Source organism: Topomyia yanbarensis, chromosome 2 (genome assembly GCF_030247195.1).
Source record: "Topomyia yanbarensis strain Yona2022 chromosome 2, ASM3024719v1, whole genome shotgun sequence".
In the NCBI taxonomy this organism is placed as follows: Eukaryota; Metazoa; Arthropoda; class Insecta; order Diptera; family Culicidae; genus Topomyia; species Topomyia yanbarensis.
The window spans coordinates 72406141-72416933 of record NC_080671.1 but is presented as its reverse complement, the minus strand read 5'-3'; the positions used below and the strand labels follow the sequence as shown (position 1 = coordinate 72416933).

The 10793-nt window shown below is 39.8% G+C and overlaps 1 protein-coding gene across 1 annotated transcript; it reads right to left on the bottom strand.

The window, feature by feature from the left end:
• Window positions 1-410: 410 nt before the first annotated feature.
• LOC131679523 (chaoptin-like) lies at window positions 411-10510 on the bottom strand. Its single transcript, XM_058960263.1, has 3 exons — window positions 10497-10510; window positions 6801-10002; window positions 411-563 (listed from the first exon to the last, which is right to left on the bottom strand). Exons 1-3 carry the CDS (start codon window positions 10508-10510, stop codon window positions 411-413), a joined length of 3369 nt encoding a protein of 1122 aa, XP_058816246.1.
• Window positions 10511-10793: the final 283 nt, after the last annotated feature.

Sequence of the window (10793 nt, the reverse complement as noted above, 5' to 3'; positions counted from 1 at the left end):
CATTCAAGAGCAAAGAAATCGATCGAGTCTGCTTTCGGGGCAATAAATGCTAAATGGAGACTACTATGAAACCAATTGAAAGGAATGACCGTAGATGTTACCAAAACTATCTGTATGTTGCACAATATTATCATTGATAGGGAAGGATATAGAGATGTTATTAGCGAGGGGGAAGATTTCTTACAAAACATTCAAATGCCTACACATAATCCTGTCTATTGTAGCACAATTCGAAACTGAAGCTTCTCTGGGGTATCTAATGTATTTACATGGGTAGCAGACTATCAAAGAAAGCTTCATCTTCATCCCTGTCGCGAGATGAAGCTTTCTTCGAGCAGTTCTAGCTTCCTCTGCTCAAACTCTAAAAGATGTTCTGCTTGAGCGTTCTTTTCGTTGTTCTTTTTATATCGTTAAGTGGGAAGCGGGACAGGAGCACTTGATGATCGCCCAGTGGAGCTATAAGCTGCCTCGAATGCTTCTAGTTGACTAGTTGGGATTTCCAATGCCTCAACGTCCTCAAACACTTTGCTTTGCGGCTTGAGATTGCCACTTGTTTTCCGGGGCTTCATTTATTGACGCAAAAGGTAGACTTTTGAAATGCGGTCAGCTAGAGGAAACGATTTAGTGGCCAGCATCCCCGGATCTCAATACTGGCAGCTTACGCAGTTCGTGACCAAAAGTGTCACGCAAGTTTGTACACCTTTTTTTTGCAACATCGCCTGAAATTTAAAAAATATAGGCTTTAGAACCAGTATAACATTTGAGAAAAATCAACTCGGTCACTCACAGTACCCATTAAAAGCAATTTAAAAATTGTTCATAAATTTTACTTACCCAGTATTCCCAATTCATCCGAAACATCTTTCCAACATTGGTTCACAAGGTTCCGGTAATGGCGGGATTGTTGGTCCCACAGCGCACACCTTTGGAAGACAGGTCCAATGAGTGCTGTGACATCGACAAAAACATCCTCATCCGTAATAGTGAAATCAAATTTTGAAATTGATCGCCTCATTTCGCGCGAAAAACCTGTGCATGTACTGGTTGGTCGCGCATCGCGCAAAAAATCGCTTGGCGCATCGCATCGCGTCGCTTCCACTCTGGCATATACTGTATTATTTTGCAGGAATCAAATAAACGGAGCTCGGTCGCGCGTCGTCGCGCGATGTGTCAAAAATCGCTTCGCATCGCGTCGCGTCGCGAATCGCGTTCACTCTGGCATCCCCCTAAGCCGCTCACGGGGACGAGAGCTAAACGGCGACGTAGATAGATGGAGACAACAAGCAAGAGAAGAGTCGAGAGTTAAATCAAAGCTCATAGGTCGAGCCACTCCATAAACCAAGCGAGGCTCTGAGATAGAGCAGAAGAAAAAGGTGCGACGAAAGCACAACGAACCCTCCCACGAAGTAATACGATGACGTAGTTCCGTGGGGAAGAAGGGCGTAAAAAGTAAGGAATGTTTTTAGTGGTTAGGCACGAACGTGAGTCGTGAGCCCCACACAAAGCCAATACACTACAGACCAGGTTTTTGAAGCTTTTTAAACCTTACTATATAAAAACGCTTTTAATCCACCTAACAGTGTGATGAGACATTTCTTATAACTCTTATCACTCTCTTCGGATATTATATCGTTTGAGAACATTTAGAACGTGATGCTTCGCGATGTTTTTGATAACACATATTACATGGGATAGTGGCAGGACTCAGAGAATCGCTCAAATCAGCATAGGACAACATCAGTGCTAGAAATCTCAAACCAAATCAATGGGAAAGCGAAAAAATGGCCCATAAAATATCTAAATATCTAAATTGTGGTGGGAAAACTGAATTTATATATTGTACTGAGCCAAAAAAATCGATTTTTTTTGAATCGATTTGAAGTTTATACTTTACTCAAATTTCCAACGCGACTGAGAACTAAGAAAATTTAATGAAATCGCAGCTCCTGAAATCACGCTATCTCTGAAGTGCATGCGTGCATAGTTCCAAATTTTACTTCGACATCGACTTTTTCTAAAGGTGACTTTCCAGTAGTATCCTTGATTTGAATTATTATCGCTAATCCTAATGCCAAAGAACAAATAAAAACCTTTCGAAAACGAACCGTTTGGGAAAATCATCATCATTACTGAAATTTTCATTTTCGCGAAACTTTTCGATAACCTTCCGTCACTTGCGTTAATGCACTGGGTGCACAGTGCTCTGAAAATCTAGCGAAATCGTCTTAGGGCACCAGCGGGTCTAATTCAGTGCTATCTGCGCGGCGAGTTAAATCTGTAAAGAATACTAAAAATTAATTTCTATTCCATAATTTTCAGTTCAGCAATTCGAGAGATCGTGCTCATCGCAAGCCATGAAAAATAGACTACGTTGTGAAGCGATGGTCACTATTTATTAAAAAATCACGGTTAAAGAAAAAATTAAACTATTAAAAAATTTCAAATAGTTTATAATTTTTACAAACTTATTAAGAAAAATTGCTTTCGTAATATTGTGTAGGAAAAAAAATTTCAGTATTTTCTCTATCTGCAACATATAAACCCTTAAGTATACCGATTAATTGGTATACGAATTGGAATAGGTTCGCCAAATTTTGGAAGAACCCCTTGAAAACTACCTAAAAATTGTTGTAGTTCGATGCAATAAAAAAAACCCCAAAAGTGAAATATACCTATTAATGTGAAACACAGTGAATAATACATGCAATAAAGACCCATTTTTATCAGTCTCATGGTGTATTTTAGGCTGACAAAATGGGTACATTGACTAAATCGGGCAATTTTTTTCTTTATAATAAACTGAAGCTGTTAAAATATTCTTCCCGTCCCTTGATGTAGTCTGATAACTATTTCTGATTATGATGAACTTTTTACTTTACATATTTCCATCTCCATGATAAGGAAAACGTGCTCAAGAAAGGATTTACTCGAATTTTGTCTTGTTCGTCTGCTAGAGCCCATCAAACATATGTTCATATTTGGCTGATAAAATCGGGGTTTTAATGTATTATAATAGATATTCAGCATTCGAAGACGTTTCTTGTGAACGAGTGTAGAACGACTTTGTTTTTACTTACTGGAAGTCAGCGGTGTAGTCAGAAATTCGGTTTGGTGGGGGTTTGGTGAAAATCGATCTTACTGTCCAAACGGCATAATTCCGAAACCGTAATTTTTGAAGTTATAAAATTATGCAGAATTAATTTTTCAGAAAATAGTAACAGAGTTCGTGTCTTTAGCGAATTTGTTGAGACTTGTCATGAATATTAACCCGAGAAAATTCACCATAAATACTTCTTGGACGATATATCGTCAAAATTATTTTATCAAATGATGCGCTGTTTAACGTTTGTAAAACCCATTGAAGATACTAAACTTCCGAAATTGGCGGTTTCAAAATGATGCTATCTTGACCTTAAATTACTGTTTTTGAACATTTGACCTATACATATACACCAAAAATCAAATGCCCATCAAAATCGATCAGGACCTGCTAGAGTCGAATGGAAATCGTCATTTTTCATAAATTTCTCTCTACATTCGGAAAGTGTTATCCTCGTTATTAATCATATTACGTTTTCGTCTCAACTCGACGCATTCCCAAAATAAAAACCTGTTTTAATCCACCTAGTGGTGCAATTGTGCTTGTCTAATTTGTCCAGACTACGATTCCATGGCTGGTTATGTTCAATACAATGGTGCAAATGAATATTACATGTTCAGTACGATTTGCACATACATACAACGGATCGACAGCCACGATCTTGAGATACTATGTGATACTGAAACATCGCTTGAAACCAGCGGCGGATTATGCAGAAAGATCCGGGAGATCCGGGTCCTGCCGAAAATTTTCAACTTGTTAACAAATTTTAAACTAGTTTTAATTTTAAAGTAGCAACCCCTCACTGCATATTCTCTCCGGGCCGGTATCATTGACGATTTTTAGAGTGATTGCATAACCTTTCTATATGAGAAAGGCAAAAATGTACCAAAGTCCAAAAAAAGTCAATTTTTGTCATGCATTTTAGTGTTTCATGCATTTTAAAGTCATTTGGCATCCAAAATACAAATTTGATTTTGAAAAATTTTCATTTCAGTTTATATGGGAATTTGCTTTGTGATTGCACTCTTCAACTCGTAACTCCGGAACCGGAAGTCCAATCAATAGAAAATTCAATAGCAGCCGATGGGAAGGTTGTACCTTTCATTTGAGACTAACTTTGTGTAAATCGGTCTAGCCATCTCTGAGAAACAGAGGTCAAGTTTTTTTCCACATATACACATACACGCATACAGACATATACATACACACAGACATTTTCCGATCTCGACGAACTGAGTCGATTGGCATATGACACTCGGCCCTCCGGGTCGGGATTAGATTGACGAATTTTAGAGTGAATGAGAAAGGCAAGAACATTTTTAGCAAATGTTGAAAGTTATGCAATGTTTTGGTGAGCAGTTCTATGTTTCATAGACACTAAATAAATTTTAACTTCGCTTTCTATTAAATAAAGACCCTTATTACAGTACATCTCTACAAAAGCGAGCTCAATTTGAAAAGAAATCTGAGGATTATTATTGATTACAGAACTCTGGAATTTTCTATTGGAATGTTTTCAGGCAGGAATTTGATATTGATGCTATTAGACAACTGTGAAATCAAGACCAATAGATCAGTTACATATCAGGACCCCATTCCGACAATTTATCAAAAGTCCTCATGATGTTTACAACAACAGGTTATCAATCTACGGATCAGATAATTGTTATTGTATTATTGAATTAAATCAGTCTGCATCAATAAATTTTCAACTTCAATCCATTTTTTTTTGGGTGTGGTGGGGGGGGGGGGTTGCATGGTGTTAAACTCCAAAACCTTCTCTTGGCTATGCCGTTGCTTGGGGTTATTTATTTCGCTTTTCATTTTCCGATATGTTTCAGATCGATCCGATGGTTATAAGTTAGAAAAATTGCAGTCAGAAGGTTCGCACAAATGAACATTTTTGCACTGATAAGTTGTCAAGTTCCTTCCAGACAACTTGGAAGTGTTCGGTGATTATTTCTAGCGGTTGTAGATAGAAAAATGAAATACAAAATTCGTTTTATCGAAATAATGTTTGGCTTATTTCAATGGATTATTACTATATTGAACAATAAATAGCCAACAAAGAGTAAGCAACAAACAACAAGCCATAACTTTTAAAGTATTCAAAATAGATATTTGAAGTCTTCAGTAAAGTTATTCGCAAAAGTAAGAGCTACAAATTTGCTGAAGGCATCATTTAGATATAATCACTTCCAAGAAAATTTGTGAAAATATCTCACTCATAGGGGGATTAATCAGCAACAGCACAATACCAAAAGAAAGGGCATATTACCTCCATTAAATTCTCCGAAGATACTATTGACTTAAAATAAACCGTTTTGGCGTTAATAATAGATTACATTTTTTGGTCATATTTCTGGCAATGGGAAATGATAAAAATCTTTCGTCCGTATTTAATGTTTAATATCTCTTTTGATAATAGTCCGATTTCAACAATCTATAGCTTGTTCGAAAGGTATTCGTTGAAGCTGTCTAAAAACATATAAATTGTTATTCTGTCATGTCAGTTTCGGCAGATAATTCAAAAAAACTGCAAAAAACGCCATTTTTACGCATTCAAACATTCATATCTTGGAAACTAAACATCAGAATCAAAAACAAATTAATAGCGTTCATACTGTTTTTTAGTTCTTTCATTTAAAATTGGTTTGGATAAGATCGGTTCAGCCATTGCTGAGAAACACGAATGAGAATTTGTCCGTTACATACACACACACACGCAGACACACACACACACAGACATTGTCCCAAATCGTCGAGCTGAGTCGATTGGTATATAAGACTCGGCCCTCCGGGCCTCGGAAAAAATCTTGAAAGTTTGAGCGAATTCTATACATTTCTTTTATAAGAAATGTAAAAACACATACATACAGACATACACACATACATACACACGCACAAACATTTGCCGAACTCGACGAACTGAATCGAATGCTATATGTCACTCGGCCCTCCGGGTCTCCGTTAAAACTTCGGTTTTCAGAGCAATTGCAATACCTTTCTATTGAGAAAGACAAAAACGTATTAAAGAATATACGAATTAACAGCTTAAAGCGATTCACTCTGATTGTGTATCTGACATCATAAACCGCTTTTCGAAATTTTCTTAAAGCCGACATGCTGGTAGCTACTATAATTTTATATTTTTCTAAGTGCCCATGTGTAAATGTGCTTGTGGTCAGCAGTGAGTTCCCGATAATTCAATAATGATTACAAACATTTTTTTCACAACAAAACGTATGGGGGTCTCTTTTTTGTTGTTTGTATGGCACAAGTAATATGAAGTTATCGCTATCTTAAGTGCTGAGTCCCTAAAATCCTTTGGGTCCGAGCCCTAGCCCTGAGTGCACACACATCAAAACGGTAATGACTCTTCACGTTACGTCTGTACCGTAACATGTGTCAAAATTTCACTATCCTAATCATCATAATCGAGAAAAAGATATATTTTACAGAATAGCATGCCTTCTTTTCCAGTAGGCTGTAGCCGACTATGGAAGCGCGATGTTTGCACTGAAAACATTATCTAAAGATGAGAATGATTTATTGAAATTGAAAATAGACAGGTCAATAACGAATTTTCAATGTTTGTATGGTTGGTCGCTTATGCATGCGAAGCAAACTCATCTGAGAATGATTCTACCGAAGGACACTAGCCAAAGCATTAGGTAAATCGAAAAACAACACTCACCCGCATCATCTGCTTCATTTCGTCCTTCGGTATCAGGTTGACCTGTGCCGTCTCCCGTAGCCACCGCCTCAGCCAGTGGCCGAGCCACACCAGCCCGCAGTCGCACTGCAGCGGATTGTTGGAGATGTCCATCCCCCCCGTTACGCTCCGAGTTCCCACCGCATCCCAGGAACTGGCATTCGGATAGAAGCTATCGGGCGCCAGCGCCACCAGCATATTATCCGACAGATCTATGCTCAGCTTGGGAATGTACTTGAGCGCGTAGAAAATCCCCGGCGGCAGATCGTTCACCAGGGTGTTTCGTATCCGCAGCTTCAGATCGTGATTCCGGGCCAATCCGACGAAGGCCTTGTGGTGGATGGAAACCAGCCGGCGGCCGGTAATTTCCAGCAAGTTCAGCTTGGTGATGGTGTGCATCTTTGCGGTGAACATATCATCACCGATGTGTTCTTCGAAAACGTTCACGTACAGCTCCTGGAGGCCACGCAGCTTCGAGACGAGCTCGGAGAAGTTGTGCTGTGAATTGATGCGTAGTTTTTTCAGGCTGTGCAGTTTGATGAAGATGTCCGGGTTGGCGATTTTGATGTCTTCGATGTAGAGTTCTTCCAGGCGGCGCGTTAGACCAAAATCGTGGAAGGATATTTTGCGGATGGGATTACGGGAGATGTCGAGGACTCGGAGGGCTTGGGGCAGGTTTCGGAGCAGGTTGGTGATGTTGTTGATTTTATTATTATCGGCGTAGAATTCTCGGAGGTAGTAAAGTTCTTCGAGTGAATCGATTTCCTGAACGTGATTGTGGCTAATGTCCAGGGAGACAAGCTGGGGCAGAACCAACGATGGCACTCGATACAGACCAGTTTGTTGGAGATTTAATTCACGTAATCGAGGGACGTTCAGAAAGAGCTCTTTAAAGTTAATTGTGATGAACGGATTCCAGCTGATATCCAAAATGGTTAGATTGTGCAGGTTGGCAAATGCACTTTCCGGAATGAGCTTGATTTGGTTGCTTGAGAGGTTCAGCTCGAGAAGAAACTGAGTGCTAGTGAACATGTAGGAATCAAGAAATTCCAAGAGATTATTACTGAACTGAATGGAGCGCAGGGTGAACCCAATGTCCGCAAATGCCGTTGCTTGCCAAGCGGCGAACAAATTGTTGGACAGATCCAAATACTCGATTCGAGTATTGAGAAAAGCATCCCGTGGCACTGCTCGGAGGCGATTATTGCCAAGCTTCAGCAGACGTAATTTTTTCAAAGGAGAAAATTGCTCAATTTGAAGCATTTCTAGTTTGTTGTTGCTCAAATCAAATTCCTGGAGGTTCACTAACCCGGCAAAGCTGCGCCTTCGTAATGCTGATATATTGTTGTTGGCAAGGTTGAGAATCTCCAGTATCTGCAAATCACCGAAGGCGTGATTTCCGAGCGTGCTGAAATTGTTCCAATTGAGATAGAGAATCCGGAGGGAGTAGGCCAATGCACGGAAGGCGGCCGGGTCGTGTAGCATATTATTGCTGGCGTCCAGTGAATAAACGTACAGCAACGAATTGACGTCGCCGTCGAAATTATCGATCGCATTGTTGCTAATGTTCAGCCTCATGGGGGTGGTGGCATTCGAGACGTGCTTGAACAGTTTCAGTGAAAACGAGCCCAGCTCGTTGTGCATCAGGTCCACGCTGAGCAGTGCCGGTAGGAAGCTGAACGCACATTCGCTCACATTCTGAATGCCATTGAAGGACAGGTCCACGTACGTCAGGTATGGCAGGTCGTAAAAACTGTTTTTCTCGATGGTTTTTATTTTATTCGAGGACAAATTTATGATTTGAATCAGCTCCAAATTATCGAACGTGTTGGTGTGCAACGTTTCGATCAGGTTGAATGATAAATCAATCTCGACGAGATTTTTGTGTATGTCCGCCCGGAACACCGTACGTGGTAGGGAAGTAATACGATTGAATGCGAAATTTACGTACGTTAGCTGGCCGAGTTGTGAAAGGGCCTCATCAGGAATTAGTTTCAAATTGTTATTATCGAGTCCAAGCCACATCAACTCCGTTAGCACGCTCAGCGCATCCATCGGATATTCTTCACGATAGATTCCGAACGATAGTTCAAGAATCTTCAATGTGCTGGAAATGTTATCGAACACATTCGGATGCACGTAGTGAATATCATTAAAGCTTAAACTGATCTCTTTAATAGTATCCAGTCCATTGAAAGCCCCATAATTAAGGCTGGTAATTTTATTGTTCCTCAGCAACAATGTTTGCAGGTTGGCGCCCCATCCGACGAAATCATTTTCCTCGATTTCAGCAATTTTATTATAGCCCATGTTAAGGTACGAAAGTTCGGTGCAATTAGCCAGTCCATCCACCGGAATTGAAGTGAAATTATTGCCACTCAGCGATAAAACTTTCAACGTTCCTGGCAGTCGACCCACCGCCGTCAGTTCATTCGATGTTAAATACAAATACCGCAGCTTATTTAAGGTACCAATCGCACTAGGCACCACTAGTAACCGATTACGTTCCAAATCCAAATACTCCAAACTGTTTTCCAGCGTTGAAAACGCTTCGTCATCCACCTGTTCGATGAAATTAAACGCCAGTACCATATGTATAACGCCCAAATCACGGAAAGCTTCCGCCGGAATCGACCGGATGTAGTTCTTATCGAAGTTGATCGCCTTAACCCGAACTGTTCCATTAAACAACCCGGACGGGAGTTCATCTATTAAGTTGACACTGAGATCCAACTTCTCGAACTTAATCTTCACCGCTCCGAGCTCCAGTCCGTTTAATTTTACGATTAAATTATCTTTCAAAGATAGAATTCTCAAATCGTGCAAATGTTCCAGTACCGCAGCTGGAAATTGACCCAAAATATTCTTCGACAGATCGATCGTGACCAATGACTTCGGAAAGGTGTTCGGGCTGATGTGAGCTATCCTGTTCGAGCTAATGTCCAACCAGACTAATTTTTTCAGCTTGGCAAACGGTTTCGTCAGCTGCTGCGGCTGCGATGATTGATGCTGTTTGGCGCTAATAATCGACGATGAGGCCTGGAAGGTGGGAACTGTGTGGTTGGGTCGTTTGTCTTCGTGCGTGAAAAATGACACCTCGGTGATGGAGTTCCCGGAGATGTGCAGACTTCGCAACGAATCTGCCAGGCCGCCCCAGTTTCCGTCCAGATGGTGGATGTTGTTCCTGCAATGAGGTATAGAGAGTAGACCATGCATCAGAATTGTCCAAATGATGTGAAATTTGGTATTTGATTTTTTTTTACGGTTGTCACAATATAAGAGCTATGATAAACAGAAAAAAATATAATCTCCTCTCAACCACCTAGGCATTCAAAATGGAGTAAATAATCAATTTCAACGATCTACTAACTACCACCTTCTAAATGATACTAATTTTGTCTATGATTTTCTTCCGGTTACAGAAGCCGACATTTTTTTATTTCAAAATGACGTCAATCATCAGTTTCCGTTATCTACTGACCAATGATAATGATGATTTGTGGAGATTTAAGGAAACTAGAAGCCGTGATCTTGTAAATCAAAATTATCAATTTCCACTATTTATTCAAGGGACACTGTTGTTTACCTAATTTTGGTCCTATTTGGCAATAGATAAAAACATATTTTTACTTGATTTTGAAAAAAATATCAAGGTGTTGTGTTTTCATACCAACTAACACACTTTGACACATTATACGTGGAAACATAACAGTTGGAAAAACTCGTATTATAGATACATTCTACTTAGGTTGCCCAGCTGTCGTGAGAATTTCGATGAAATGGTTTTGGCAACACTGTATACTAACAGCTAGATACAGACATCAAATTAATAATGAGTGATAATCCATAATAATTTTATTTTAAGCTAGTGTAAACCCGTCGCGCGTTACTGCGACTTTAAACGAAATAGGAGTACACAATTTGTTCCGAAACGTCATCTGACGGGCAGATAATCCTCAACCAATAGCACACAAA